At 40.2% G+C, this 26,558-nt stretch overlaps 1 protein-coding gene across 3 annotated transcripts; it reads left to right on the plus strand.

Annotated features, from left to right (window-relative positions):
* The first annotated feature begins 394 nt into the window (after positions 1-394).
* On the plus strand, positions 395-26,558 carry gramd2aa (GRAM domain containing 2Aa). 3 transcript variants are annotated; one of them, XM_086293027.1, is made up of 12 exons: positions 397-706; positions 7,673-7,777; positions 14,270-14,327; positions 15,447-15,747; positions 16,498-16,601; positions 17,138-17,236; positions 18,978-19,049; positions 19,163-19,219; positions 19,869-20,046; positions 22,596-22,689; positions 23,476-23,580; positions 24,026-26,558. In XM_086293027.1, the coding sequence occupies exons 1-12, from the start codon at positions 567-569 to the stop codon at positions 24,027-24,029; spliced, it is 1,317 nt and encodes a 438-aa protein (XP_086149153.1). In that variant the 5' UTR covers positions 397-566; the 3' UTR covers positions 24,030-26,558. The 3 variants fall into 3 exon arrangements, with proteins under 3 accessions (XP_086149162.1, XP_086149153.1, XP_086149169.1); XM_086293043.1 differs by having other exon boundaries at positions 399-706; positions 15,675-15,747; XM_086293036.1 differs by lacking the exon at positions 24,026-26,558 and having other exon boundaries at positions 395-706; positions 23,476-23,584.

Raw genomic sequence — 26,558 nt, forward strand, 5'->3', positions numbered from 1 at the left:
TGAGTTTTACAGCTGACTCGCTTGCACTGCATGCTTGAGGAGCATACATACATTTAACTGGAATATATGTTATGCTCCTCTGGGAAACACTTGCAAGCTGTCAACAGTTGAGTCTGTTGAGAGCGTCACTTTGCATATGTGCACACAGTGCTCAAACTTTATCTGCATCTGGTGCGACATCCATTCGTATCAGGCAGTTGGGATATTTTTAGCTGCCCCTAATGCCCCTGAACTGACAGTACACTCTATGCAATAGCATAATGCAACATCAGTGACAGAGAGTGATTAGGCCGGGGATGATTTTGGTGAGTGTAAATGTGAAATCTGATTATCCTCCATGCTCTCAGCTCTGCAGAGGGAGGAGGGCTGGAACTAGAGAGAGTGAGGCTGGAGGAGAGATTCAGAGGGAAGGAGGGGTTAAGTTACCAATGTGCTGAGCCAATGGCTTTTCCACAGAGCAGCTGGCTGGCATCAGGGCAGGACAGGCCGCTCAGAGGAAGGATACCTTGAGGACGACTCACACCCGCTAACTGTAGGACATTAAAGGTGACTTCTAGGAGGTGTTCATGGGATGCACTATCTACGCAGCCAGCCCTAAGGCCCTGCCAGCCGACGAGGCCCCAGGCCAGGACAGATACTATCCGGTCCCCCACTACCGCCACCCTCATGGTAACTGCAGTCAGAGGATAGCAGCCAGCAGAGCCAGGTCAGTGAACAGCACACAGGAAGTGTTTTTAGGATGGTTACACATTCAAGAACGCATCCCATCCATGCATACATTACAAAAAGAAAAAAAAGATCACTGTTTTAAACAGCAGTAGGAAATCAGTTTTCAATTTAGGTGTTTTTGCTTCTGCTTTGAAACGTGAATGGCAGAGGAGAAGCAGGGATGAAGGGATCACCACAAATGTGTCAGCAGTTCAAGTTATGACATGTCTATGATAAGTCAATTAGTCATCACTGACACCACAAAATGTGTGATTCAGGGTTTATTTGTGCGGCACTGTCAACTTAAAACGACCCAACTCAGTAGCAGTGTTTGGACTGCGATTTCAAAAGTTAAACTCCTCAGTGCAACATCCTCTCTGGAAAGTGTCTCAGTTTGACCTTAGAGCTCGGACTCAGAGCACTTAATGCACACAGACAGCTTGATGCTTGAACCTTTACTGTTTGTACATGTGCACAGAAAGACGAGGGACAGCGGCTAAACCCCTTCAAACATCCTTAAACGATTCTCCTTTAAATCTTCCACTTGATGGTTTTGCACCAGATGACACATTTGTTGCTTCCATATGAGTGCAAAACATCTGCAATGTAACAAGGCAGCCATTACATGTCAGTTATTGGTCGTTTACTATGAATGTAAGTCTGAAACAGCAGTCTGATAATTTGCAGATGATACAATGATACGCTGAATAATCTTTACAAAGTTATTTAAAAATACTTCTGAGATGTAATTATCTTTTTATTTTATTCCATGGATAACGTGGCCAATAACTAAGAGCTGAGACATTGCCTCTGAGTAACGCTTTATAAGGACATTATACACTTTTAAACTCCTCAGCTGGAAACGGAAACATGTTGTTAACGTATAAAAGATAGAATGAAAGTCACGACCCCTCCCCCAGTTAAAAAAAACTATCTAACTAGTTTGATCTTTTACGTCATGTTTTTAATTTCCGTTATCTCTGCACGTGCAAATGAACGAGCCGCGCTGTTCTGAGCGTCTGCGAGGGGAAAAAATAGCCACCGTGTAATCCCCGGCTGCTGTAAACAGTTAGCTAATAGGTAAGCTCAACCCACCTCACACTCGGACTCACTTGTGAAGACGCTGCAGCTCAGCCCTATTTCCCTGCTTAAGCTTTAATTATTGTGGCGGGAAACTGGGTGCTTTTGTTAGTTTGTCGTGGAAAAGCATAAAATAAAAAAATGAATTTGACGAGAAACACCACTAAGACCTGAAGAATTTAGTGGAGCTACTGGAAAACAACAGAGGAAAAAGCGACAGCAGCCTCTGAGCTACAGGTAGGAAACCTTATGTAAATCAAGCTAGCGAGAAAAAAACAGCAATGCTTCCGGAAATGACTTTAAAAAAAAATGCACCCGTGATGCCTTTAGGGATTTACTGAGGAATTTAGAGATGTCGATGGTCTGTATGAATAGTTGCTGGTCGTGGAGTTTACCAAAATTTACTTTTTTTGTTGTGTTTTAGTGCCCCTTATAGCCTACTGCATGTCTATTTGTATTCTAAATTTGAACGCTTTCTGCTTTTATTTTGAAGGGCCCCGGTTATTCAGATATTGTCTTGTTTAGCTTCACGTCGTTGCTGCTTTCGGGAATACTGTAAAAGCGGCGTTTATTCCAAGTCAGGCGCTGAACATGCGGATATACTTCACGAATATAATGTGAAATCCTTGAAGTAGCCACTTAAATTGAAAAATATAAGTAAAATATGAAGTTATTTTCAAAACGTGTTTACAAGCCCATAATCATCATGTTTATTACTACTAAAACTGAAGGTGCTAGTGGCCTATCGATTTGCCACGGCATACCTACACTAAACAAATAAATTATTAAATGGGCTACTAACTAGAAGTAACTAGAAACCTTTCAACAAAGCTATTAATTTCCCCTTCCTCCTCTAATCCCATTAAACCAATCACTCTGCTCCATTAAGTCTTAGGTAAGATGGACTTTTGAAGGGTTGTACTGCTTTAAAAACATACTTCTGTCATCAAAGGTTGTTTTGAGGTACTTGCACAATGGGGAGGGTTTCTTTTTTCTTTGTCTGGTCTCAAGCAGTGTAGGCCAGAGTCCAAAGGCTGTACATGTGTTTCATAGACGGACTGATTCAAGGACACAAAGAAAACGAAAGAAAATAATAATTATCCCGTGCCATGTGATGCACCAAAGCTCTGCAAACAAATATCCCTTGGGTTAGCGTTTTTCATGAGTAAACTCTTGGTTGACTTGCTGTACATGAGAGAAAGCTCCTGCTGGCAGCTTCAATGTCCCTATAAGAGGAAGTCACCTTCAGCGTTTGTAGACACATTAAACCTTTTCTCCTGCATATCCACTGTAAACAACCCAGATGGTTTATTACTGACGCATCTAATCAGAGACAAAGTTCTTGGTTTAGTAGCCTCAAAAATGAACGTGACTTTAGATTGTAAAAGAAATTTGGAGGTATTTTCCTTGGTGCACTGGTCTACAAGGAAGCGAGAGGTGGAGAGAGCGCAGGGACGACCTCGGTGATGAGCAACCTTAACAAGATTAGAGTTTATTGGATTGAGGGATGTCTTGTGACAGCAAAAAATGTCCAGACACAAAGAAGGACATGGAAGAGGAGAGGTGAAGAGAAGAATGGCTTTCAACTGAAAAACATTCATGCAAGAAACAAAGAAAGTGAGACAGAAGGAATGAAAGTTGGCCTAAAGAAAGGCCAAAGGTTAGAAGAGACCCCAACCTTTAGTTTATACATGTGTGTATTGTCTTTATGAGCACTGGCGTAAGATGATAGGTGGGACGCTGCTTTGTTAGCTAAGTTTGAGGCTCAGTGTGTTTAATGAATGGGCCATGTATTGTTTGGCCTCATAATCGTGGTACAAACTCTAAGTTACAGCAGCGTTGACTCCCTGCCCAGCTCCAACAGCAGACTGAAGTATTCATCACAATGCATCACCCTGTTTTGTTGAGAAAAATGCAAAACTTATACTGTTGGAATATTTAGCCAGCTCTGTATTAATTATGTATTCATTCGTGGCTCCATGGGGACATCCAGCCATCTTTGTGGAGGCAGAGCACGGGTAGAAGAGGAAGCCTGTTAAATCATTTTATATGAACTGATTCTTATCTGAACCGCGTCATATAAAACTGAAAAGCAGCAAATTCGCTTTGTCATTATCTCATGAATTATGAGCTTTGAGAGCGTGTTCCTTCACATAAACAGACTACGTATTGAACTTTCTCATCAAAAACAGGAAGGATTCATTATCAGATAGCTTCGAATGATGCTCCTAGTCTTGAAATACTGTGACAGAGCTCACCAGGCTGCTTCTTTTTTCCAGCAGCATTGGAGTTTAACATAATGAATGAGTGTCTCACCTCTTATTTACCTAAGAAACTGGTCAGCCTGGTATATTTTGTTTCAGTTTGCTCTCCTGGATGACATGAACAGTCCAACTTTAATCAGAGGTTTAAGTGCGGGCAATAATTTTCCAGACAGACATGCTAATATAGCCAGATGACTGTGAGAAAATCACAGGTTGTGGTGTATTTGACGCAGCATTCATCGTCTACTTCCAGGAAACCCACTCAGACTAAATAAAACCTATTTTAGATGGCCTAAACATCCTCACGATCAAACTCACAGCGATATAAAGTTGGTTTATCTCAGGGCTGTTTGTCTTGGTCATTATGATGCATTTCTATAGATGTTTTATACAATGTCTAGACTGTAAGCCCGCAGCTTGTGAATGAGTTAGTCTTACCTCATGTGAAAAGCAAATGTGAAAAAGAATTGCAGCTGTTAGGTAAAAGGTCCATTTATCTATGTATCCACTGAGTCAAGTTTATCTCTTTGCAAGCTGATTTTCAGACTACAGCAAAATGAATTGAAACAATAACAGTGTGTATTTCTTTTCAAAGTAGGCCAAATAATATATAAAAACATTTAAATAAAGATGCAGAAACCTTCACTTTTTGCATTAAACTTCTTTGGGTTTTCACAGCACCATATCTCTTTGGAGTAACATTTACCCATATTTTGTAAAAAGCCTCTGTTCTGCAAATGCACAAGTCTCACACATTGGTTTTTTTCTTTTTAATTATTAAAATAAACACTGTTAAGTAAGCACTAATTCAAGTCCTTTATATGTTGATTCTGAAGGCAAGGCAAGGCAAATTTATTTGTATAGCACAATTCAACAACAAGGTGATTCAAAGTGCTTTACAGAGACATTAGAAACAAAAACAAATAAAAAGCATGATTTAAAATTGATTAAAACAAACAAACTAACTAACTAAACACACACATTTCACACCTGTTCGCGCGATCTGAACCCTTATCGTAAGGGGAGCTACCAGTCCTTCTGTGGACGAGCTAAAGAGGAAAAAGTGTACAAAAAGAAGTGAGATTTATGCAAATTCACGGTAATACAGCATCTGGGATCAAATACTGCTCCTGAATCCTTTAAACTCTGCTTAAAGACCCCACATATCCTATACTTATGTATTCAGCCTTTCACCTCCCATTTAGTCCTCTGTGATCACAGACAACAAGTCAGATGTAACCTCAAGCACCAGACAGACAGCTATTGTTTGAACAGGTCAGCGGCTGACGCAAAACTTCTGCCTTCTGGCCAATTAGAGATAATATACTGGAAACTGCATGCAGGAGCCATATCCATCAGCACCTGTAATTAAACCAGAGCAGGTGGTAAAGGCTTCCCCTCTCCCAGAGGTATAGCACAGGGCAAGCATGTGTTTGTGTGTGCATGTGTGAAAAAAAAGATGTGCAGGTGAGGGAGGAAACAAAATAGATGGGCTAGAGCTTTTCAGGTGAAGCTGTTATGTAGGAAAAGCACAAACACTACAAGGGTAAAACCTTTTTTTGTGTACCCAAAGACTACCAGACAGACTGTGGACTACTAGGACAATTAAAAAATGAATTACAATTTTATTTAAAAATATATCCAAATTGGGGAAAAAGGAAGTGAACACATTTCAAATGAATGTGATGTTGAACTTTGAGGCAAAGCAAACTGCAATCAAAATGAGTGAGATATAGTTACAGAGATCTTTATTCAGTCGGTGGGAATGAGAGCAAGGCAGTGCTGAAATTTCAAATTATACAATAGGTGTATAAAATAGGTGGGGGAATACATAAACACCCATTTCGACAAATATATATGTAAAGGTATATTAAAAAAATTATGATTCTACAATTATGCTGGTCATAGATAGACATAGGAACCTAGTGAATGCACAAACTGGAAAAAAGTCAAACGTAAAGGATAAAAAGTATTAATAAATAAAAGCTAAAATCTTTAAAAGTAACTAAAAGGTAAAATTTGTAGCTAAAAGTAGACCACTGACTTAATGGAAAGGATTAACAAATCAGCGGTGTCAGCTAAAAGTAGACAAATGTTAGGAGACAAACTATTGTGTGAATGCCTTTCAGCATTCACACAATTACGTTAGAGGCTGACGTAGCTCCCATGAAGCCATCCACTGGTTTCTGAAGTCCCACGCTGAAGCTGTAAGAAGGTTTTCACAGAAAAATACATTTGAAAAGATGCGCAGACTATGAAACCGCTAGTGGGGTTGTGAATTCCCCCACTGTACGACCAGGTTTTCACAAACCAGACATCATTTTTCATTCAATGTGATCCAAAATGAGTGACTGAGCCCATTAATTCAGGAGGAAAGTGTTTATCAAGGTCAAATCAGAAAGTTGCTTTCCTGTACACTTCTATGGGTCCGCAAGTCCACAGCAATTGCCATCTGGTGGTCTTCAGATAAAATGTAGGTTAAAGGCACTAATGCATTTTCTTAATTTGTCAGACCTCGAAGCTACTTCCATGTTTTATAGTGTCTATGGAAGTAATGTTTACCTGAAAGTCAGAGATAGTCACAGTCAGAACTGCTAACTGCTAAGGACTGTTATACTGTTGATGCACTGTTTTGTTATCACCTATTTAAAGTACTGGATAAACCCTTGGACTAGATGAAAGCCACTAGATGCTACTTTAAGTAGATTGCACCCTTAGTCACATGGTAGCTGCACATGTTTGATTTAGCAGTTTTTAATGCTAGAGGCCCTTCCTGACACAAAGCCTTGCAAGATGCAACACCCCCCCCCCCCCCCCCCCCCAAAAACAAACAAACAAAACAAACAAACAAAAAAAACCCACAGATTAACAAATCAAACTGTGAACCACTTGAAAGTCTGTAGTTTTAAAAGGTTGGGAAATATTTAACAGGTGAAGTCAACCAGATATGTGCAACAGATTTAAAGTTGAAATTGTAACTAAAAAGATTACATATGCAGGTAGGCATATAACAGCTGAAAGTTGATCAGACATTTCTGCTGAATCCACGCTTTACCGAGCCTGGTGTGAATCACGCTTTGCCCGGCTTGCTGTCAATCACAGCCTGCGAGGAGATATTGTTCTGAGCAGCTCACGCACAACCAATGGTCATATTCATGGCTTCTTCTTCTCCTTTTCTCATCCGAGAAAAATTAATTTCACGTCGCACGTGGCGCTGAAAAGTGTATAAAGTGTATTTTTAAAAATGTTTGAGTCAGCTCACAGCAGCAGATCAGGTCAGCCATCTGCACAACCTCTGGGGTGCTCTGCTTCATTGTAGACATCTGGGAGAGGGTACAAACTGACCCAGTTTACACAAGCACAAGCACACAGATTTATTTCGCTAAGTAGATATTTTTAATGTAGTGCCAGTGAGCTGCGTCAGACTTTGAATGTTGCATCACCTCTGTGTTGATTTTGAAGACAGAGTCCACTTGTTTGGCCCATAAAGTTTTTGGGAATAGCTCACTTTAAAGTCAAACACGGAGGCAAAAACAAACCATTTCTTTTACACGTCTACATGGAGATCGAGCAGAGAGGTTACCCGCTGTTAACACAGAGCTGTGTGTTTGTGTATCCAGGGCCAGGAGCATGACTGAGCAGCAGGAGCAGAGTGAAGAAATAGGCCTGCTTTCAACGCAGGACCTGGACCCCTCCAAGGACGACGACACACACGGCCACTTCAGGCAAAGCTTGCACACACAAACACACGCTGCTCCGCCACACTCTTTCCATGTTTTTTTTTTTTCATCCCACACACCATCTGTATCCTGTGCACGGTCACGGGTGTCAGCCCTAGGAGATTTATTTTCACAGCACTTATTTTGTGCTTTTATTTCAGCTGTATTTGATGTCAAACAATGGTCAAACACGCATACATAAGGATAAAGAGACTGCAGACAGGATGTTTTTTCTCTTCTCCCTTTAGGGTCTTGAAGAAGATATATGTGCTTGGGAGGCATGCTATAGTTATACTCGTAATAAAGTGCTTTAATCTAATGCATCATGCTTTTTGTGAGTATTCATATGGACATGTGTGTGCGTGCATCTGCAGATATACTGCATGTGTGTGTTGGTGTGTTATATAAGAAGGATTGAAGGCAGGAGCAATGTAATCTTGGGGGAATCTGCTCTGGGATGGGATTTAGCCCTGAGGTACGGACTCAGGGACTTGAACACTTTATGCACGTTAGCTTAAACTTGTAGCACCTCAATGAGCGGTGCGTCTATATTTGATCCACTTCCTGTGTGTAGCTCACTTCAATGCAGCTCTGTTCCAGCATGCAAATATTTACAGACTGTTTCTAAAAGATAGACTTACGCCGTGGCTCTAAAGTAAAGCCAGTGCAGAAGAGCCTCTGACTTCTCAGAATTTATAGAAATGTATGAGAAAATGACCTGAATTCCCCCTTCAATTAATACCTCAGTAGATACTAATGAGTTTATGAGCTCTGTTGCTGACTTTGAGACTTATTTAATACAACATGATATTAATTTAGTAAAACACAGTCCCATAAAGAATCAAATACTTGATAAAGCATGATTTTAGGCATGGCTACTTTTCGTTGTTGTTGTTTTGTTGTTAGTCCAACAGCTCTTTTGGTCTCAACTATAACTTTCATTTAGTGCCTAGCTCCGAACTGTTAAATGTTCGTGGTGCTAGACATTACCTGGTGTTTATCATTGTAAGTTGATTAAAAGTTAATAATAATTTAATGTAACTAAAGAAGTAATTGAACTTCTTTAGTTACATTCTGTAAAACCAAACGTTCAAAGGGGCTAAAAATCCACGAATTAGTAGATATTTACCCATCTAACCTCTTTTATTGTACAGAATCATTTGTTTGAATGCTCATACAGCTCATACAGATATATATTTTTAGTCATTTCAGTAATTGCTGCACCAGTAGTTTTTCTATTTCAGTTAAAATTAGCAAAAGCAAAAAAGGATTCAATTGAAAGCAAAGGATGAGTTATTTTATTATTTTATTACTGCACTATTGTAAAGCAGTGAGAATTCTTATTGATTGTAGTGTGCTCTACTGATTTCTGTGTGAAATATTTCAAATGAACGCAGATTTTCTCAGGACACGCAGGCAAAAAAATTCACGCGTTCTTTACTTTTCCCACTTGTGTGACCTTATTCATTTCCCACTCAGAACACTTTGATTTTAAACTCCCGATCATTCTCGTGGACACGTGTCATTTAGAGACGTATTCTCTCAGTGCTCCCAGTCCCAGTTTCCACTCCTCCAGCTAAATTATTGACTGCGAGTCCACTGCCACACTGGCCACCGATGGGAGGTGTTCGCCTTCTAATTTTAGGATTCAATTTAGGATTCTTTGAGCTTGTAATTAGTTTCACCATTTCGCCTCGCAGCCAAGGGCACTGTGACAGTCTAGTGCATGCATATACACACACGAACCCACGTGCCACAGGCAGCATTTTACTTTGTTTTTATTTCCAAACTTCAGAGGTGATGGTCGGGATCAGTCTTCTACCCCTGATCTATGAGAAAGTTGTTGCTGCTCAGTATATGTTGTGTGCAGGACAAATCCAACACATTTTGCTGCTGTTATTACTCTTTGTTTTTCCTGTATTCAGCACACACTGAACATTTGATGATTTCTTCCCGAGCCTGTGCATTTCAAACCCTCTGAACAATGCCCAAAATAAACACGAAGCAAAACTTTAGTGGAGCTGTCCATATCTGTATCATTCCAACGTGACCTTGTTTGTACTGTAAAAAATGCTTTATCTCAACACAAACCACATTCACAGCTATCCTGCAGTCATGTGGGAATGCCCAAAGCACTTTTGTCCCGATTTTTGCCCAAATTCACCTACAGTATTGATTAAAAGCTGGATCTGGTGGAAAAGAGAGAGTGAGAGGGAGACAGATGGAGATAGAATACTAGAGAGCTTACTAGTCCCCACAGACCCGCCTGTGTTTTTAATAATCACTCTCTTCTCTCCACCTGAGAGTGCAGAGCCACTGTGTAGCCTATTTATAGGCGGGAACCAGCAGGCAGGGAGGCAGAGCAGCACACATGCTCTGTTGTTCATAATGTGGTCACAAGATGATGGGGTGCCTGGAGGGGGAGGGGGCTTAATGAGGAAAACTGTGAATTTCACATCTAGTGCAAGCTACATTAAATAATGAAACATTTGAAAGGTTGAACAGAGGTTAGTTTGCTCATCTAATGGCCAAATTATGGCTCTTATTTAGCTTGGTTATGGTTTACTTATTATTTATTTTGGTCTCTACGTTTGTATTAATGACACTTAATTTTCACATATTTGGGTCATTAATTTCTTATGAAATTCACAGCATGTAACATTTTGTAAGTTAATGTACCTCACAATACAAGTAGATACTACAAAACAACACAATATATTAGTATAAATTCATTACATTTAAAATACAGATTATAAAGAGACAGTCTGGCTACTTGGATTCATTGTCAAAGACTGTATATAAAAGATGTGTGTCACAGACTGCTGTTTTTGAGCCTCAGCTTAGAGATTTCACCCGTAGGTGAAGCTTAGCATTTGGAGTTAAGAGATGCATTGGACACAGAATAATAAAACTTGATAATTTAATGCTATCAGAAAAATTCTTACTGTGGGATTCAACCACAGGGGAAGCTACTAACAGTCTTCTATGCAATCTAAAATTCATTTTGAAGCCAGTGAAGTCTATCCTCACTGGCCCTCAGAGAGAGTGCAGGTTAAAGACCCTTCTACAATAATCAACAATTATTTGGGTCACCTTTCATACAGTCTATGTACATGATTGGATGATGTCAATGTCTTGTTTTGTTTTTAAGCAGACACATAATATAAGTTGGCTGGTATTCAATTCAATTTTATTGATACAGTGCCAAATCAAAACAACAGTCACCTCAAGGCGCTTTATATTGTAAGGTAGACCCTAGAATAATACAACAGATATATCACTTTAAGGTCTGTGAGGTTTACAGGAGTACCAGCAGGAGACCTGGCAGTGCTGGAACAGCTTTGCTCTTGTGTAAACAACAGTGACAAGCTCGCACACACAAAGTCACACAGCCAGTAGGCTGACATAGCATTTATCAGACCCTCTGCTCTCTTATACTTTAAGCCTTCTTGGATATATAGGATTCATCTTTTCAACAACATTAATTTATCATCTTGAGTTGGCTCAGTTGTCACACAGATGGAGCTGTTTTCAGGTTTGCACTTCTTACTCAGAACTTTAAGCAAACACTGAAGAAAGGTGCAAACGATTACTGAGCTCACATTTCAGCATATCTGTCACCAAGACAACCGAGCAATCTGCCCACGGAGCAAGATCATGTCATGTGTGTCGAGTGGACTTTGACTTTTTCAAACCCCTGTAGGTTTATTTACAAATTTGAAGTTACATAACATGTGACCACCTTACATTTAAGCGAAGGAGTCATCACTTTGGTCCTTTAGCATTATTTTAGAGGCATCTTTCTGTCCTTTTTAAATCTCCCGTTCTTTCTCCAAACGATTTTATTGCTTTTTAAAAGTCTCACTCTCTAACATTTCAGTTGGTAGCGGCTAGCTTTAGCTTTGACATACACCTTAGCTATAATGATATTAAGATAAGATAAGAGGATAAGATAAAACTTTATTAATCCCTCGGGTGGGTTCCTCTGGGAAATTCGGTATCCAAAAGCACAGCACCGACAGAAGTTACAGAGTTACAGAATATTATATATACACACACACACACATATATAAATACAGAGACATATAATATAAATAAAATATACGAAGGGGATGAATAGGAATAAAAATAAAAATACAAGTGAATTGCACATTTCAAGTATTGAAATTGACTATTAACAAAAGGTATTGCACAGTGGGGTGAAGAGGCACTACAGCTTAGTTGTTCCCCCCTCCTTTGTCCTCCTCTCTCCCCTCCCTCTCCCCTCCAGAGAGGAGTTAAACAGTTTGATGGCGTGTGGGACAAAGGAGTTTTTAAGTCTGTTAGTTCTTGTCTTGGGGAGAAGCAACCTGTCACTGAACAGACTCTTCTGGTTGTTAATGGCCGTGTGCAGAGGATGCCCAGCATTGTCCATAATGTCCAGCAGTCTTTTTTAGTGTCCTTTTCTCTGCCACTGACACCAGAGTGTCCAGCTTCATGCCGACCACAGAGCTAGCCCTCCTGATCAGTTTCTCCAGCCTGGATGAGTCCTTCTTTGCTGTGCTGCTCCCCCAGCACACCACAGCATAGAAAAGTACTCCAGCAACCACTGACTGGTAAAACATCCTCAGGAGCTTCCTGCAGATGTTAAAAGACCTCAGTTGGCTTTGGGCTTTTTTACACAGGTGCTCTGTGTTGCATGACCAGTCCAGTTTGTTGTCCACCCACAGCCCGAGGTACTTGTACTTGTTGACCACCTCCACCTCCTCCCCCTCTATCTGAACCGGCAGTGGACCTTCTCTGGACCTCCCGAAGTCCACAACCAGTTCCTTAGTCTTTGAGGTGTTGAGTTGCAGGTGGTTTGTGTGATTATATTGTATTCTAATATTTTTTTTTAAAAAAGTCACGTGAGAAACATCTTTAAATACTCATTTTAGCAAATATTGAATCATACTGATCAGATTGATTTCTCCTGGTCTCATGGCTTTTTTCACATTACTTCGAGTACATAATATAATATTTAGTACTGCATTTTTCAGTTTTATCGAATATTTTTTCTGATGCTGGTGATTTTTAAATAAAGCTGTTTAACCTTAAATTGAACGGTGATGTAATTATCTTGGCGTCATCGTGACACGCACCCCGGCGGTCAGACTTTGTCATTCTCATCTCCACGGTGACAAAGAGCTGCATGGAAAAAACTACCAGAGTCAGAGAGAGTTGTTTAGGACAGAGGTCATGCTATCTTCTTACCCAGAGGAGCGTTTCTCCTCTGGGGGAGAGACGGGACACTGACAGCCCTGCTGCTATAAGGGCAACAGAGAGGGGGATTTTACATAAAAGCATCTCATTGTATAAAGTATAGGACGCTTCTCAAGGAGAATACAAAATGTGATGCTGAAGAAGTCATGTTGAGAAGTAGATTTTGTGTGTACGTAAAAAAGGTAAATAAGGCTGTTGGTAAAAGTAGTTAAAATACAGTTATAAATACAGTGACATCTATAAATATTTTGTGATCAGCCTGAAAATGATGGATTTGTACTGTATTTGTGTAAAAATAAGATTGACTAATAATTTATCTGACACTTGAAGGCTTCTTCATATTTTTAACAGTATGTTTTTACTCGTAATGTGAGAGCAATGACTTTGAGATGATGCAACAGACTTGTGCTCTATATGATGGAATATACCAAGTTTCACTTTCTGCCCTTCGTTTGAAGCCTCTTACTCTCGCACAGTGCAAGAAGTGGCTTCCACGGAGTGTGATAACTCATCACAGAGCACGCGAAGCTTCAATTTGGTTTGGCCAGAGCTCCTGATTTATCAGTATCTCCTTCAGCAGCGCTCTTTTCGTATCAGCGCTGCGTTACATCTTGCTGTGCTCGCTGTCAATCACCCAGCGCTCTCAGAAAACAGAGGAAGAAAGGCAAGTCTCTCAGAAAAGAAACCATCGAGAACACCCTGCCTTTTACTCTTTATTGTTGCATACATATCTTCTCCTTTTAAACCTCTTAACTGGAACAGCAGTATGTTTCAATGACATTTTCCTTAAAGGTCTGATTATACTGGATTTTATCTGCTGCGGGGAGGGTGTGTGTGTCTGCTTTAGCAAAAGATATGAGTATCATGCTGTGACATCTGCTGCAACACTCTGACTATTCCTCTTGAGGCAAGTTGGATGCCAGTTATATGTGTGTGTGCGTGTGTGCTCATCTACTATTAAAAGAGTGACACAGATAATCTCCTGACATGGCCACTTTTTGTGTTTGAACAGCTCAGTGTTTATCTTTATGTTGTTTTTTATGGCAGCCCACATCTCCCTCCATTTATGCTGATGATTAACTAACCATTTGTCACGATGACGATTTTTGCCTTGTTTAGCTCACGTGACGACATCAATCTGTCTTCAAGTGTTCTTATATTTTTTAAAACGAATGTTTTTAAACAGCACATTGAGATGAGCTGGCAATAGATGGCATGTCGGTATAACTAAGTGTATTTTTTTTTTTTTTATCACAGGTTTCAGCTGATTGAAGACCTGTCCTATGAAGATTTGAAGAAGTGTTACAGGGGCTCGGTGAGTCTGATCTCTTCTTTTTGCTCCTAACTGTGTCTGTGACTCAAGTCCAGTTAATTGTATTTTACTTTAAATACTCAATAAAAGTGGAACATCCTTTAAAACATTATTTTCTTTCTCTGTACTGCTAAATTAAATCTGAAAGCAGATAAATGCGCTCAGTCATTGAATCCTTTTTATTTCCTGTGGTTAAGATGATAAAGTTGAGAAACATTTGGACTCCTTCATTTTACGTTTGTACCAGATTCTTGCCCCATTAAAAGAGAATTTACAGCAACGTTGTCATCAGTGAGTAGAAATAATACAACCGCACCACAAACTAAACCGCATAATACCATTTGAACTACAAATTTGTCAACAAATCATCCCCCAGTAATGGTTGCAGCTTTCACGCAGTGGCATTTGAGCCCTCTGAATTACTGTAACCTACTGTAAGCTCCATAGTCCTGACGACAGGAGCTGCTCTAGCGTGAGCTATTAATAGAAAGACAAAAACAGGAGCAGCAGATAATAACAAACAGAGCACCTACAAGTTGAAGGAAAGATAGATGAGCTACAACGGGACACAAAAAAAGAAGAAACTTAATCTTGTGCTGGAGATAGCTAGAGGTGGAAGTGAGTCGAGCTGCGAGAGAGGAGGGTGGGGAATGAATGAGCTCTGTCGTGCATTCGGGGGAGGAAAATGGACGTTTTTTTCTTTGAACAAGGGAAGAATTTTAGGTGTGAGACACTGGCACTACAGACAAGATGCTGACAGAGGAGAAGAGGAAAGGTAAAGGCAGAAAAAGAGCAGACTTCAAGTGAGAGCAGTGAGGAGTACCAGTGTTTTTTTATAGATGAGGGCAGAGTGTGTGTATGTGTGTAAAGGAGAAGAGGGAGGGTGTCAGCTGGGTGCTGTAAAGTGTAGTGTCACTGGTGTATCTGAGGAAGAGAAAGACAACCTTGTAGTTGTGAAAGAGCTCAGTGGCTGTAAAAACCGAGGCGTCTGCAGCGCGTGTGTGTTGTGTGTGTGTAGGTCCGCACATTAGAGCCACGTGTGTGTTTGTAGGACGTGTTGACTAGAGGTAGTTGCACAGAGGCAGTCCTCTGTCACAGTACTGACCGACGACAGGGGAACAGTGTGTGTCTTGCAGCAGCTTGCTCCAGGCCTTGGATGTTCGCGAGTGTGTGTGTGAGTATGGTGCCAACGTGCTGAGCCTGGTGCAGAACTCGCGTCCTTTGAGGGAGAGGGTGGCGTCTGCGCCGAGCGGAGCCGGAGTGGCCGGTGGCGGCGGTGGTTCCGGTGCTGTGCAGGCAGGCCGGTCCGCCAAGGAGCTGCTCATGACTCTGCCCTGTCCCTCTGCACAGACTGTCAGCAAGTACAACTCGCAGTACCACAAACTGTTCCAGTGCGTGCCCAAGGATGAGATCCTCATGAAAGGTACTGTGTTTTTTACTCTGTTTGGCTCAAGCTGCTCATCTATAGTAACTGAAGTGAGTCAGTTAAGCAATCATCAGAATGAAAAAGATTAGTTTAATTGGTGGCTGTTATCACGTAAATGAATTGGAAATAAAATGTTTGGCGACCTTGAAGTTGCAACGAATGAGTCATTACGTGTTATTCATTAAAAAGGTAACTTAATCCATTTTATATTGTTCTTTTCTTTTATGTAACTCAACCTCGGGCTTTTCAGGTGCCTTTAAACATCTCCAACTCCTCCCTAACCACACCTTTAATCTTTTGTATATCGGGTAGAAAATAAGAAAATAGAAAATAAGATGTTTAGCGAGACGTAGCCGTACAGTTTGAAGGGATTTACTGACCGCCCAGCAGTCACGGCGTAGCCTCGGTGGCATCACACGCCTCTGCTCAGTCCTGACCAGAGCTGCAGCTTCACCCATCCGTCACCTCACAAACTAGAGCTGCATCAGAAGTCACTCATCCGTTCTTTCATTCATAGCTCCCTCTACTGAAACTCGATAGTGAGAATTAAATGGAGCTTCTTTTTTTTTTGCATTGTGTTTTTGTTGGCAGACATTAATGCGCATGCAGAGGGCGTGTACTTTACTTTTCAGGTTTTTAAGTAAAAATATTTTTAGTAGAACTATTTTTTTTACTATTAAGCTTTTTAAGGTTTTCTTCATCAAGTTTTACTGTTGTTAGAAGAGCTTTTGTCTCTTCTATCCTCAGTGTACTCCTGCGCTCTTCTTAGAGATATCCTCCTACAAGGCCGGCTATACATTTCCAGAAACTGGCTGTGTTTCTATGCCAACCTCTTCGGCAAGGACATCAAGGTACGAATGACTGGCAGACAGCTTAATAAATTTAAACCGACTGAGAAACTTGAACCGGGTTACTCCCTGTCAGAGTCTGACAAGCGGATCTGAAAAACGTACAAACTGATTGGACAAATTATTTGTCTGAAAATCAGTCAGGCTTACAGACTGAGGTGAAGTTTCACAGTCTTCTATAAAATACCTCTGTCTGTCTGTATGTGCGGTGAATTTATATACGAGGGCCAGTTAGACTTACTGAACCTTTAACCTTAATCAGCTATGTTATTCTCTCTTTGATGTTGTGCAGTGTACCTTTTCCTTCATTTCCTTGAAACCAAACCTCTCGTAACATTTCAGTGACAATAAGCTACTTATTCAGACTGCATTCCTCACATTCTGACTGAAATAAGACACGCTTCGTGTCCACTTTGAGCTTTCTCTGAGGGCTTTTCGTAGATGGATATTAGCTCTAACTTCCCTGCTACCATCTACTGAAATCACAAGGGTGTTATTTCCTTATCACCCCTGCTTTAAAAATCTATTTTTTTCCTTAGGTGGCCATCCCTGTCGTTTCTGTGAGGCTGGTGAAGAAGCACAAAACAGCAGGCCTCGTACCCAATGGCTTGGCTATCACCACAGACACCGGCCAGAAGGTAAACATTACAGTCACCATAAACTGAAATGCTCATGCTGATTAGCTCAGCAAGGGCGTTTTTTCCACTGAAGCTGAGATGGAAAAAAATAGAACGGTGCTATAGTTAGAAGCAGAGTGAAGTCCCAGCTTGCTAACACAAGAGAGCGAAAGGTTTTTCCACCATTACAGCAATGTTAAGATAACTTCCTGTCACACCAGATTTAACCTCTCATCAGGTGGTGCTTTCAAGGACAATTTGCACCTTTCAGCTCTTGCCCTGGCCCCAACAATGCGTGAATAATAATAGCTACATTAGCATCTAGTTAAATCTGGGTAATTCATCTTCAACTGCCAATTAGTACTGTGCAAAAAAAAGACCTATAAACACACTGAAGTCAGTGTGGCCCAGAGGGTGAAAAATGTTTTAATGAATTGTTCCACCAAATTAATTATTTGTGTGCACCGCGCATCGTGCTGAGGGAGAGAAGAGGGGCAAATTAACTCATTTTTAAAAGCATGATTTGCTCACTCGAAAGGAATGATAAAAAAAAATGGTGAACGCAAAAAATTCAAAGTTGTGATTCATAAAAAACCCACAGAAGTGGCAGCACTCTAGTAATTTACAACTGAACTCTATCATGTTGCCCTATATTTATAGAGTAATGTGGTCAAACATTAACTGTGCTGCGTTACATATAAACTACATATCAAGGTTAGAAATACTGTCAGCTGACAAGATAGAACGGAGATCGTTGTTTTCATTGTTGTCCTGTTTTAAAATGTTCTGCTATAAACCTAAATAGATAAAGACAGAGACAGATGTTTTGTTTGTTTGTTTGTTTGTTTTACAAGGAAATATTTTACTGAATATTCTTTCTAATTGGAGCAGACATATGTCCGCACACATATAGACAAAAGAGCAGCTTCCTCAGCATTATGAGAATCAAAAAGGTTAAAGCCATTCTGTCATTATACGACCTATATAATGCACCAAATCACAGAAGTATTCATTAAATATTCTAACAATGGATCTTCCCACTGTAAAAATCTGCCTACCAGGATATACAACCTCTGTCTTTACCTTCAGTTTCTTTCATTCTTTCTTTATTTCTCCTTACACTAACTCAGCTGATCAAATATATGTTTACATTCTTTGCGTGCTAAAATCCATTCCTACCAACTAAATGACCTCAGAAGATAAATCGTTGTTATATTTACATCACGTAGTGTGACTCACCGGACAGCACGTTAGTTTATAGCATCATCTTATTTAAGGAATTAAAGACACGCCTCTGTTGAAGCATGTGACAGACATAACATAATTAGTCGTGACTGTTTATCATCTTAAAAGCGACTGATAACGCACGCACGCACAGTGATTCAAATTTCCATCCAGGTCAAAGGAATATTGGTACGTGAGCCAAAATGAGATCAGAAAAGTCCAGGTGACTTCTAACAGATTTTTTACAATTCAGTAAAATCAGAATCGAAATATTTTTATGCTTGTCTGCAGCCATAAATGTACTGCATGCGGACTAACATCATAAGCATTAGTGTTATGGGGGAGGCAGGGGGAATGTGAAACAGAAATAATCTCTTATCTAAACTGAGGGTCTTCTCAAAATTGTAAATAGAAACCTTAACTGGCTGCATGGGTATACGCTGCTGTGTTGTTCTCAGGTGTTTACTGCACAGTAAAAATTATAATGATAAAGTTAACTGAATGTTTATTTCCCTGTTTCTCTTTTTTATGTTCTCAGTATGTATTTGTGTCTCTGCTATCAAGAGACAGTGTATATGACGTCCTCCGCAGGATCTGCACACACCTGCAGGTGACAGATGGAGGACACACACACACACACACACACATATAGAGCTACACTGCTAATTTAATTTGTCGTGGTGTACATGTTAGTTACAGAAGTGATCTGCTTTTCCTCTTCAGGTCAATGGGAAGAGTCTGAGCTTGAAGCAGTTCATGGAGGAGCCAACCTTATCCCTGGTCAGTGAGGACATGTCTTCCGCTGAGAGAAACCACTTTAAAAAAAAAACTGTTAAAAATCTTAAAACTGGAAAAATTAAAGCAAGTGTACCCCTGAAGTAGCTTGAAACACTGATCAGAGGGCTGACTAACCTTCCTACACAGACAGGATCAATACATCATTTTGTTGCAGCTGCAGCCTCACAGTGCATTATTCCCCGAGTCTGCAAGATGCTATCAAAGAGCTCTCTGAAGTCACCTTGTGTGTTTGTGTGCATGAACACACACACACACCACAGGTTACACTGCGACAGAACAGCTTTTGCATGAAGGAATAATTAAGTTGTGTTAACGTACTTGTCCTTGATCATACTCTAACCTGGACTGATAATAATCATGGAAACAGGGTGTTTGATTATCATGTCATCATACTATGGCAAAAGTGAAACATCCAAGAGCTTTTAAAAGTTTATACCTGCATTATTACCAAAACAAAATTATTTACACCCAGATTTCTTTCCCTTGCAACCTTACAGGCTTTGATCTAATTTAAGGCTTTTTACTTTCAAAGAGGCTTTACTATTAATAATATAATAACCATTTATTTAAAACCAGACGTGTGCTGACAGCTCATGTGTTGATCTGTTGTTCTCTTCCTCCTGTGCCACAGGATGACTTCCCAGCTCCAGACGTGTTCCCAGTGGTTGATGAATTCCCATCAGTGTTAAAGTGGAGAAGGAAACCCTCGGTCGTGTCTGTGTCCTCCTCCCTCCCCGACCTCCTGGGGAACTCAACCAGCAGCCTGAGTGCCACGGACACACCCTTCAAATCAGAGCAGCAACTCGAAGGTGATAAAACTAGATAATGATGCAGCGTTACATCATAGATACAAAGGTCAAGGCTTCACGCAAGGCCACGTAATCGCAGGGTCTTGTGAGTTTTGACTAATTGAGTTTTATGACGCAAAAAGAGGGAAGTAATCTCACAAGCGGGTTTTCAGTCTCCGTTTAAAAATAATAAATTATCTTTCTGTATAACACGTCCCAGTGGTAAAGGTACAGATTTTCACAGGAGTGCAGCATGGAAAGAAAATCTACTCCCAGCAGGGCAGTGGAATAAAGTGCCTGCATTATGCACTCTAAGAGTGAGTATTGTATTGTATCTTTATTTTAAACATTTTTAATTTGGGGGGAGTATAAAATTTTTAAGATGTAAGGAGGTGTTAATCTGTGAGGTTTAAGGGTAGGAGGAAGTCATTTTTAGTATGAGGTAAATTAACTTTGGAGAGACTGAAGACATGTTGTTACTGTGTGTTTTCTAAATGTCATTGATTTAGTAGAAGAAGACTAATCGATTAAACATTAATAGACACTGCTCAAAAAAATGAAAGCAACACTTTGAAAACATATCAGATCTCGATGGGGAAAAAGAATCTTCATGCTGGATATCTATAAAGATGGACTGGATGCCACATTGTTTGATGGGAATGAAAATGATCAGCCTATGGACGGCTGAATTCAAATATAACCCAAAAATCAAAGTGGAAAAAAATGTTGAAATTGATCTTGGATCTGGACCCGGGCATCACTGAGTTCCTGGACAGTCTGAGGTGCAACCTGGACAGAAACACAATGCCCCCGAGGTGCTTTATTGGATTTAGGCTTCCAAGAGTGGAAGCCAGTCAGCGTTGTCAATTCCTGCATCCTCTTGCCAGGAGGAACCCAGGACCCACTGCACCAGTGTAGGGTCTGACAGTGGGTCTAAGGATTTCATGCGATACCTAATGGCAGTCAGGTTGCCGTTGTCTGGCCAGTAGAAATCTGTGTGTCCCTTCATGGATATGCCTCCCCAGACCATCACTGACCCACCACCAATCAGTAATCCTGAACCATGTTACCATGTTTGCCAAATGCAAAACTAATGAAAAAACAGTCAGAAAAGATGAGTAGGGAAAAGAATCAATAAATATCCCAGAAGTTCGATTAAATTGATGCTATACTCTTATTAAATTGTTTTTTTTTTGAGCCACACTTATTTGCTGTTTAACATTTTAATTGTTATAGGTTTACATAAATCATCCCTTTGGATTTCAGTAACTTTAGGTAAATTTAGTCCTAAGAAGAAGTGATGCATACCTTGTTCCAATGTTGGTTTAAACTGGGAGGTATATAACTGCTTATAAAAAGTTTTAAAAGTATCATTAATAATTAAATTGTCATATTTAGGTAAACCAGATGAGTCTCTAACACATGGGATATTACAACCAGCACCCTTATTATGAAGAAGATTGGCCAGATAGTGGTTAGGTTTATTAGCAAACTCATATAACCTCTGCCTCATGAAGAAAAGAGATTTCTCAGCCTTTCTTGTCAATAGTGCCTCCAAAGCTGTTTTAACCACCTGAATTTCATTCCTTAATTGCTCTGAAGGTGATTCATTATGTTTAGCTTGCAGTTCGTGCAATTCCAGTTCCAATTTCCGTTGTTCCATCTGATTTTTCCGCTTCAGGCCTGCTGAATATGATATAATCAGTCCACGGGTGTAAGCCTTCAGGGTGTCCCAAAGCAGGCCTGGAGAAACTTCAGGGGTTGCATTGACCTTTAAAAAATGTTCAAGCTGATCATTTAAAAATATTTCGAATTTTGGGTCGTGAATCAAAAAAACATTTTAATTGTTAGTTGAATGCTGTGCAGACAGAACATGTGTGTGAGAGGGGGGCATTGAGAGAGTAATTGCTTTTGGATTGCAACGTTCCTCTTATGCAACAACACATTAAGCCTCAAATGGAGATTAAATCATTTGAGGGGCTTGTATTAAAAAGCTTTGGGCGGGTGCAGATTAAGTAGAGATTATGACGAGCAATGTCTGCCGTCCAAGTTGTGTGAGGACAGCTTCCGCGTTATCTGCTGAATATTGTTTCTGCATACTCTCCTCCAATAATGCTGCTCTCTATTAAATGTCAGATCAGCGTGAGCTTTTGTGTACGTTATTGTCACAGCTCGTCTGTGGAGTGGAAAGCTGGGATGTAAGTCAACACCTATATTACAATTGTTTTATCTCACTACAAAAACACACCACAGTGTAAAGAAGAAGAATGCACATAATAACAGAGCAGTATGGAGGCTGTGGTTCTGTATGACACAGACTGTTTGCACTGTTTACAGTGAATGAAGAAAAAGGTAGAAACAGAATTAGAGTATCTATTTATGACTCCTCAACTCTGGATATCGTTTTCAGGGAATATATGAAAGCACTGTAATTGCATATGAGTGGTAGACAGGCAGCAATATTTAAAGGGGACTATGTGGTACAGTCAACCACTATTAATGGTTTTATTATACTGTGTGTGTGTGTGTGTGTGTGTGTGTGTGTGTGTGTGTGTGTGTGTGTGTTACAGAGCGAGCTCTGCAGACAGACAGAGGTCTTTTATCTGAGCCAGTGGCAGAGTTGGGCCAGATGGAGTACCAGCTGCTCAAGTTCTTCACCCTGCTGTGAGTATACTGAGGAACATACAGACACCAACAACACCACCTTCATCTCCTCCAGGAGCTGACTCACAGCTACACACACGCACACACACACACACACACACACTAATGCAGAAATATAAATAGTGGATGATTGACTCATAGTGAACACAGGGGGTCAGAGCTGATAAAACACCTTTTATTTTGTATTTGTTCCACACAACAAGTTTCCTCCCATGAAACTTTTCTAAGATTTGTCTCTTATATAAATAAATCATTTATCTTTAGGACAGTATGTGCTCCTTCCACCACCTGGGAGACTGTGCATTATCCAGAAAGCATTAGGTCAATCTGCTAGCTGTTTATTATGTTGCTGACCCCTGTCCCCTGTCTGAATAAGAGGAAGAGACTAATCTCTCTGAGATATAACAGACTTATTCAGAAGTAGATAAATAGGTAAATCATCATGTTATTATCACTATGTAATAATGCAGAGTATATTTTAAAAACTACAGCTAAGTTATATTATATAAAAGTCCCAACATTTCATTTTATTATTATTATTATTATTATTGTATATGAATGACTGTGGCTGCATAATAAGAAAGAAAAGACATGATTTGTTACAGAATCAGTTCTTACTCTTCTTTAGGCTGAGTTGTTGCAGGACAGTGTAGCCAAATGCCGCCACCCAGTGTTCATCAAAAGCCATTACAGCCCTCATACTTTGTTACAAGACTCATTACTATCAGCAAAGATGACATACACTTTTAATTAGACCAACGGGTGCATCTTTTCTTCTGTCTTCAGTATTATTCTCCTCATCTTGTCATCGTGCTACTTGGCCTTCCGTGTGTGCAGTCTGGAGCAGCAGCTGTCTTTCCTTGGTAACCCAAATCTACCCCTGAGAGAAAGGTAAGTAACGTGGTGTCAGTGGCATCATCAGTGATTTAAATAATGTTAAACTGTGTAATATGGGTGCTGGTATGGCTCACCTGGTTAAATTTGCAACCACACTGCAGAGGACTGGGTTTAGCCCGACCTGTTATTCCCTGTTGCTCTATCCCTGCTGTTCTGTCTACGATTACAAACAAAAATAAAGGCTAAAAAAGTATAATCTGAATAATTATAACTGGAATTTGCAGAAATAAATAAAAAATATCAGCAATATTATTAAGTTATGATTATTATATTGTATTATTTTATGATATTCTTGTATTTTGTTAATTCTGTTTAGCAGGAACAGTACTGATTAATGCTGTGCAGTACTGCTGTATGTGGGAGCAGGTGTAAAGACTGATAAATAACAGCACATTTCTGGTGTCGGAGTCCACTACCAGGCTGCTTTCTCCTCATCTAGATAACCAACCGCTGTCTGCTGTGAGCCTCCAGACTGGCTGCTGTTTGCTCTCCTCCCGCCTCAGAGTCGACGATGCCCTTCTGCACAGATCCAGGACCTGCTTAGAGCCCAGAACAGACCAACCTCCGCACCAGCTGCACTGTGCAAAGGTGCAACAACAACCCAACTCCGGGCTCCTTATGGACTTTCCCACCAGGGAACGAGTTCCCAATCAGTGATCACTTCCAGACTATGCAAACAGACTGTCTATTTTTTTCTAAATATAAAGTAGCTTTTTACTTTAGATCATGATCCCAGGATCTGTCCCTCTCTCCGGCATTTCATCTTTAACCTGGTGACGCCTCAGTGTAAGGCGATCCTGAAATAGTGAGTAGATTACTGTTGAATCTGCTGTTTGTGGCACTCATCTTTTTTTTTAGTAGCTGAGCGATAATTCAACACATTAATTACTTGAAAAAAGACTGAGAATGAAGACGTCAGGCACGTTATGGGTGTAGCTTGCACATCTCACCATACTGTGACTGACAAAAACTGGACTGAACCAGATGTATTCTTCTTATTTAACCTCATTTTAAAGGATAAAACTAGTTACCACTATGCACTTTCTCTTAGTACAGGTCCACATGATTTCAGACGTATGTGACTATTTGAATCATTTTTCATGATATTTATGAAAAAAGGTAATGTTGCAAGCACAGACTGTTGACTGAATGAAGTTATACGTCATATAATTTGATAAAGTGGACACATCCCTTGTGGGTGTTAACTGTAATGTGAATGGGACGATTAGATGACATGCATCTCCTTTGTTTTTCATTGTATCACTAGTCAGCTGTGTGGCAGGTGTTCCCCAGGTTCTTTTATACGTTTCAAATGAAGAGTTAAGACTTAAAATAACACTGATGTGTCATATTGTTGGCTGATGATGAGTTTTCAGACATGTGACATGTAACCCTCAAGTCCTATTTTGTGAAATCCCTGTGAATTAAATTGGAAAACAGTGTAAATAAGCAAAAGAGAGAGAAAAAGTCTGTGGCTTTTACTTGTTTTCCCGTCAATTTGGGTGCCAAGACTTTTACTGTCTGGTTTTCCATGCTGTCATATTGGCACGGCATACACGACCACAAAAAGGCTGGACTCCAAGACCACTGCAAATTTCAGTAACCTCCACAGCTCAGGCTAAATTATAAAACTGGCCCACGATGTTGGCAGAAGCACTCGGCGCTTAATAAATTACATACGGTACGTTGGCCGAACATCACTGGCACGGGTTTTCTTTCTGATGAAATCAGTTTAAATTTAATAAATTGTCGCCGTTTTTCATGCGCTGAAAATGTCTACTTTGTAACATTTTAACTATGAAAAACAACCATGACTTTAGAAAAGAATACATGCCACATAGACATCCTCACTGAAAATCACGTGGTGCTCAATAAACTCAAGAAAGAGGTTTGTCATCCCGCACAGGAACCGTATGACCTTAGGGATGACGTGGGGCTCGATTCAGCTTTTAACTAAACCCAGAGCCAAACAGCAATGCGACAAATGTGTTGTTGATTAATGACGTGGAGCCCTCGTTACATGTTACCCTGAGGGTAAAGATTTGCTTATTTAAATACAAATATTCACTAAAGCTAGTCTGAGGAAGCAGAAAATCACAGGTGAGTAATTCAATTAGATTAAATTAATAAAAACGAAAACAGATAATAGATCTGCTTCTCTGGAGGAGCGCATTAAATGACAAATTCATCCATACAACAATCGGAGGGTTGGAGTCGATCCCAGGTAGTCCATTAAACTGAACCCTCGCATTCACACCTACAGTTGGTGATATCCAAGCTTCGTGCCTTTGGATTGTGGGAGGAAGCTGGAGCTCTGGAACAAACCCACAAACATGCATGGAGAACAAACTCCGCACGGAAACGTTCCAGTCGACTCGAGAAGCTTCTTGCTGTGAGGTGACGTCCAAACCACTGCAGCATCGTTCAGTTTGATTTCAAAGGCCATCTGCAGCCCAGACTGTCCTCTTAATGAGTCAGATCACAGTGCCCACAGAGTCGTACAGACATAATAAAAACATGTCAGTTGAATTGAGAAAAGTGAATAAGAGGGACTCGTTGCCTATGGGACTAATTGACCTTGTTGTACACTCAGAGTATAGTTAATATTTAAACCCAGCAATATTCAATGGCATGCTACATCATCAACAAAAAAACTACAGACCTCCTGTACACTGCTTTATGCACATGTCCCTCCTTAACAGCCTCACATTTGAAATTATGAATACTTGAACGCTGCAGTCGATGCTATTTTGTTTGTTGGTGCTGTTGTGGGTTTATACAGATCATAGACTGTATATAAAAGAAGGACGGATCCATGCCTCCAGACCAACTTTTGCCTCTGTAAGTAATATGAAGTTCATAGTAGGCAACAAGAGGCATCCTTCATCAATCATTTGTAATAGCACATTTAACAGGCTAATCATCAACATCTGTGTGTGTGTGTTACAGAGCAAGCTGTCGGTTTGAATTTT

This window comes from Aulonocara sp. 'chitande type north' Nkhata Bay, linkage group LG1, assembly GCF_057382095.1.
Source record: "Aulonocara sp. 'chitande type north' Nkhata Bay isolate Kocher_YH1m ecotype deep benthic linkage group LG1, A_spYH_male_GT1.1, whole genome shotgun sequence".
Classification (NCBI taxonomy): domain Eukaryota; kingdom Metazoa; phylum Chordata; class Actinopteri; order Cichliformes; family Cichlidae; genus Aulonocara; species Aulonocara sp. 'chitande type north' Nkhata Bay.